The 6,006-nt window shown below is 57.8% G+C and overlaps 1 protein-coding gene across 28 annotated transcripts in view; it reads right to left on the bottom strand.

The window, feature by feature from the left end:
* Positions 1–2,163: 2,163 nt before the first annotated feature.
* TRIM9 (tripartite motif containing 9) overlaps positions 2,164–6,006 on the bottom strand; it is a 68,374-nt gene continuing 64,531 nt past the window's right edge. For 24 of the 28 annotated variants that reach the window (XM_058806536.1, XM_058806543.1, XM_058806544.1 and 21 more), the window contains 2 exons: positions 5,140–5,302; positions 2,164–3,004 (listed from right to left, as the gene is read on the bottom strand). In XM_058806536.1, coding sequence (XP_058662519.1) covers positions 2,942–3,004; positions 5,140–5,302 — 226 coding nt within the window. In that variant the 3' untranslated portion in view covers positions 2,164–2,941. Of the gene's footprint in view, positions 3,005–4,961; positions 5,303–6,006 lie in introns of those variants that run through there. The other 4 variants (XM_058806533.1, XM_058806532.1, XM_058806534.1 and 1 more) reach the window with 1 other exon arrangement.

Here is a 6,006-nt window from a genome sequence, read left to right as displayed (position 1 = left end):
CACTTTCTCCTCCCCCTCCTCCTTATCCTCCTCCTCCTCCTCCAGCCAGGCTTCCCAGGCTGTTTTCCCTGTCCTGGCCTCATCCCCAGCAGGGTGGGCAGCAAGGCAGGGAAATGGGATTGTGCTGCTGTGCCCCACTCAGGTGAGACCCCGCCTGCAGTGCTGCACCGAGCCCTGGGAAGGCATCAGGAGGATGTGCAGCTGCTGGGGTGAGGCCAGAGGAGCCACAGAGCTGCTCCAAGGGCTGGAGCCAGGTTGGGAGAGCTGGAGGTGCTCACCTGGAGAGGAGAAGGCTCCAGAGAGAGCTCAGAGCCCCTTCCAGGGTCTAAAGGGGCTTCAGGAGAGCTGGAGAGGGACTTTGGAGGAAGTCCTGGAGTGGCAGGATAAGGAAATGGCTTTGCAGTGCCAGAGGGCAGGATTAGATTAGATTAGATTAGATTAGATTAGATTAGATCCATGCACAGGCTTCCACCCAGAGAGTAACAGACTCACAGAATCATGGAATGGTTTGGGTTGGAAAAGAGCTTAAAGATCATCCAGTTCCACCCCCTGCCGTGGGCAGGGACACTTTCCACTAGCCCAGGTTGCTCCAGGCCCTGTCCAGCCTGGCCTTTGACACTTCCAGGAATGGGGCAGCCACAGGGCAAGCTGTGCCAGGGCCTCACCACCCTCAAGGAAGAATTTCTTCCCAATAACCCATCTAAATCTCTCCTCTGTCAGTATAAAACCATTCCCCCTTGTCCCAGTGCCACAGATGCTCTGGCCCTGGGCTGTTCCCTGTGCTGTACACGACTTTCAGGCTGGTTTTACATGCTGCAGGGAAGATGCAGTTTCCTGTATCTCCGGTGTTCCTGGCACATTCCCACTCTGGAAGGAACAAGCATCCTTCTGAGATGCACTTCATGCATTAGCATTTTCTTCTTTAGCCCTGGACTGGAGCCCGTGATGAGCTCAGAGGCTGCACATTGAAAACCTCTCCTGAGCCACTCTGGGAAAACAGAGCAGGCACTGATATCCCAGCAGCGAGTCCTTCTCATGGCCCTGGGAGAACTCTCCATGCTGTTCCCTTGGAAATGGCTCCCCCTCCACTGATCCCTTTGAATTTTGCATCTCTTTCATCTCCCTGGGGAGATGGTGCTCTGTATCCATTCCTCCCTCCTTCCAGGGATCCAGGGGCTTCTCTGGGCAAGCAGTGCCAGGCCCTCCCACCCTCACAGCCAAGAATTCCTTCTCCATCAACTCCCACGGCCCATTCCCTCCCATTGAGCGAGTTCTGTCCATTCTCTGCTGCTGCCTCTGGCCAAGGATGTGCACCGGGGGGGGGGATGAGATGGGAAGTGAGGCACAGAGATGCTCGGGAAGCTCTGCCCTTCTCTGGTAAAAGTCCTTTATTAGAACGGCAAACATGACATTGTCGTCAGTACAGCGGCTGTGTGCGGCTACCATCGCGCAACGGGGGGACGACTCTTACAATCACTGGGACTCTAAGAAGCACCATGGACACCCTAAAGAACGGGGGATGACTTAGGCTGAGGGAGGAGCCCCGGGTGAGCCGGCCACGGGGGCTCCTCAGGAATCCACCCAGCAGCTCTGCCCGGCGTTGTCCCGCAACACGGCTCGGGCAGCTGGGAGGAACCCCTCGCTGGGAGTCAACGAGATAGCACCCATCCAATAAATTAAGAAAACCTAATGCTAGAGCAACAAGGGGCTGTCCTAGAGGAGGGCAGGCTGGCAGGGAATGGGCTATTTACATTTGTCTTTCTGCTGGGCCGGCGCTCCCGTCGCATCCCGCCCGGAGCCGGGCTGGGAGCGCTCCCGGTGCCCGTCCCGGCTCCGCGGGGACAGCGAAGGAAGCGAGGGGACAGCGCATGCAGGCGCTCTCGGCTCCACACGGGGCTGGCACCGTTCCTCTCCTGCCTCTGGATTACCAGAAAGTCGAGCAGGGGATGGCGGCCGATGGGAACTGCTGCCGGCAGCAGGCGCGCGTTCCTGAGTGCGGGGCTGTGGCCAGCTCTCCTTCATCCCCTCCCCATCCCGTCCCATCCCGTCCCATCCCATCCCATCCCATCCCATCCCATCCCATCCCATCCCATCCCATCCCATCCCATCCCATCCCATCCCATCCCATCCCATCCCCACCCCCGGGCTCTCGGTCAGACCCTCGCTGCAGGATGAATTCTCCGGTGATTGGAAGGACACTATCAGTTCAATTTAAGGCTAGGCTTTATATGGCAACTATAAAAAAATAAACACTAATCTCCAAAGAGCCGGGCGAGGGCTCTCCGGTCTATGGCTGTGCACCGAGGTGTGGGGGGCCCCTGGAGAGCCCCCCGTGGGCGTTCAGCACCCGACCAAGGGCCTGCCAGCACCCGGAGCACCTGGGGACAGGATGGCCACCCCCTGTCCCACACAGGTGCTCCAGGGGACACAGGACAGAGTGGGGTGTTCTGGTAAGGACATGGAGACTGACTGGTAATCCAGGGCCCACCTCTACACATGACCGAGGGTGCTCTGCAAGAAAGGCCACAGGGAAAAGAAATAATCCTGCAAAGTAACCAGGCTGGCGTGGGCGGAAGCGTTCCCGTGTGGGGTCCCTCGGGCTGCCCCCACGGGCGGGGAAAGCGAGACAGAACTGCCCCCCTCCCCAAAACCCCAACTCAAATCAGGAAAATCAAACCTAAAAGCAGACACAGGAGAACAGCTCAGGCTACCTAGGTACTTCATCAGCCAAGGAGAGCTAAAGAGCAAAGCGCACACACACGGGACAGCGCGGAGGCCGGAGAGCGGAGGCGGCCCAAAGCCGGGATCTTCCTTCCTGATTCCTTCCCCATCTCCGGCCAGAGGGACCCGGCAGCTGGGCAGGGACCTGGCCTTGTCCTGCAGGAGGGAACGGGCTGGCTCCTCTCAGCCCAAGAAGAGGCAGCCGGCTCCGGGAGCATCCTCAGGGCATGGCCGAGCGCGAAGCGTAGAACTCGGGCACGGGCAGCCCGGTGTGCAGCGTCACCTGCAGGGACAGACACGGGCCTCAGCTGTGTCCCAGCGTGCCTGCTGTGGCAGCTGGCACATGGTCCCCAGAGAGGGCAGGAGCAGTGCTGGGGACAGGCAGGGCGTGACTGGGGATGCAGGTGTCCCCACTAGTGTGGCAGTGGCTCCATCTGGCTTGTTCCTCACTTTTCTGTGCTGCTGGAGTGAGCTGGGACTGCTGGTAGCAAGCCCCAAATATTCCCAGCTGGCTATCCCACAGCTGGCTGCCAGAGAGGTGGGACATGGCAGGAGCTGGGGCTTTGTGCAGGTGAGATGGACAAAGGGGCACCTGAAGGACAGTGAAGACATCAGAGGAGATCCTGGAGAAGCCCCTGAGCTGAGTGGGGATGGGGACAGAGAGGGGACAGGGACAGTGGAAGGGATGTGGCTCTTTGCTGGAGGGAGGAGGGAGCTTTGTGGTGGGGAAGCTGAGCAGCATCAGGATGTTGGGGCAGGGCCATGCTCACACAGGCACTGGTGAAATTCAGCTCCCTCCCTCTCCTACCTCCCTTCATTTGGGAGGAGAGCACAATTCCTCCTCTTATTGCAGCAGCAGTATTTCCCCCTTCAGATACACATTTGAAGAAAACTGTCTAAAATACAGAGATTTCCCTCCTAATTAGAGTTGTTTTCAATTAGGCATATACCTCTGAAAAAGCATAATAAATGGCTTGGCTCAATTAGCAGCCTTTGATCAGCATCCCAAGGGATTCCTGTGCTGTCAGGGGATTTAGGCACTGCCTTGCCCAGGGAACTCTCACAGCCAAGGGGCTCCAGAGATGCCTTGTCCCTTATGGCAGGGTAGAGGACTGAGGTAGGAGTTAAACCCAGCACTCAGCAGGATGCTTTCACCACACCAAATTAATACAGCACCTCTAAACCCAGCATAGACAACAAGGGATTCGTTAGTGTTTCCTAATTAAACATTACTCCAAGCCAGGCAGAGCCCCCTGCCAGTGAGACCCTTGGGGTGGGAAAATTTGGCAAGGATGCTCCCAAAGTTTGGGATGGTCCCATCACACCTTTGTCCCAGTGCTGCTGGAAAATTGTCACTGCCTTGGTGACAGTGCAGCAAGCCCTGGATCCTGATGGACAGAGCAGAGCATGTCCAAATCCATGGATCCCTGATTACAGAGGCCACTTGGTGCCTCTGCCCTTGCACAGAGGTGATGATAAAATCCTAGAATGGTTTGGGTTGGAATTGACCTCAAGTCCCATCCCATTCCACCCCCTCCATGGGCAGGGACACCTTCCACTAATCCCAGGGTGCTCCAAGCCCCAATGTCCAACCTGGCCTTGGGCACTTCCAGGGATCCAGGGACAGCCAAAGTTGCTCTGGAAATTCTATTCCAGGGCCTCCCCCCCCTCACAGGGAAGAGTTTCTTCCCAATATCCCATCTCCTCCTGCCCTTTGGGAAGCCATTCTCCCTTCTCCTGTCACTCCAGGCTCTGTTCCAAAGCCCCTCTCCAGATCTGACACCCACTGGGCACCCTGAGATGATCCATCCTGTGTCCTTGGATGTGCCTGGGCATTGTGCAGGGTCGGGGTGCAGGCAGTGCCAGGGGGATGTGCCAAGGCCAGGGTGTGTAGGATTCCCTGGGACAGAGGAGAGCAGGGATGTGGTCAGTGAGAAGAGAAATGAAAGATGGAAATACCGGAATGGTGGCACTGCTTGGGGATGTTCAGGAGAGCTGAGAGCTTGGGAGAGAGGGAGATAAGAAGGGTTTGAAATGTCCCAGAGGCAAACAGGCTTTGCAAGATGCCCCTCTCCCTGGTGATGGTCCATCCAGGACCTGGGAGAGCTGTAGGAACTGTTGAGGCTCTTCTGAGGGAGCATCACACAGTTATCAAGGAGGGCTGGAGAACCCTGGTGCTTCAGCAGCCCTGAGGGAGGAACCTGGAGTGAGAGATGAGGCTACAGGGGAACCTGTCCTGATTCTGGAGACTTACAGGTGGTTTAGGTGCAAGTTCCGCTCCTTCCAAGCCACCCTTGCTGCACAAGAACCCTCCTGCTCCTGCAGTGACAGCAGTATGAGGGGGAGTGTGACAGCAAGGTCACCATTCCCACTGCTGGCAATGTCACACCTGCTCCAGAGAGCCCGACCAAGCCGTACCTGCACGTTCCTGTTGAGGCTGACGGCGGGGAAGAAGAGGCCCTCCAGGTTCTCAAAGGCCACGGGCCCTTGCTGGTCCTCGTTGATGGAGAAGGTCAGAGTCCTCCTGGTCAGATCCAGCAGCACTCCCACCGTGGCCCCTTTCGTGATCCCGCCCTCCGTTCTGTGGGGGGAAAAGGCTCAGTGGCCCCTGGGCTCCTGGCTCAGGCCATGGAGATCAAGGACTGATGATGGTGAACACCACAACTCACCCAGGAGCCAGGCCATGACCTGCTCCCATCCCAGCCATGCTCACCATTCCCTGGGAACCCCCTCCTCTTACCCTCCCATGGAGCTGCTCTCCTCTTGCCATGAAAAGCCACCCTGAGAGCAGCTACAGCCACACAACCACGGGGGAAAGCAGGTGGAACTATGGAGCAAAGCCACACCAGAACCTGCTGATCCACCAGGGAAAGGCCTGCAGGAAGGTGACCCCAGGCTCTCCCCAAAGTCCCCAGTCCCACGTGGAACACGAGCAGTGGCACAGGGATCAAGGCAAATGTTGCTGCAGGAGTTGCAAGGATTTGGCTGTTACTGGGAAGGGGATGCCAACAGGAAGAGCCAGCATGGAAAAAGTGGTGGCAGGCAGGGAAGGAACACTGAACAAGGCAGCACCAAGCAGGCAGGGCCTGATCCCCACTCAGGGAAGGGCACATCCTCCAACAGAGATGACCAGGATTGATGCCACCCTCCCTGTGGACACTTGCAGGTGCCACTCTCAAAGGCACAGGCTCTTTGGGCTGTGGTGTCTGGGGAAAGCCCCTGTCCCTGCCTGATGCAGTTCCTTTGGGGGGATCCCTGGGGGCCCCCTAAGCTGTGTGTTTGCTG

The sequence above is a fragment of the Ammospiza caudacuta genome, chromosome 6 (assembly GCF_027887145.1).
Source record: "Ammospiza caudacuta isolate bAmmCau1 chromosome 6, bAmmCau1.pri, whole genome shotgun sequence".
Lineage (NCBI taxonomy): Eukaryota > Metazoa > Chordata > Aves > Passeriformes > Passerellidae > Ammospiza > Ammospiza caudacuta.
This window is presented reverse-complemented; position numbering and strand designations above follow the sequence as displayed.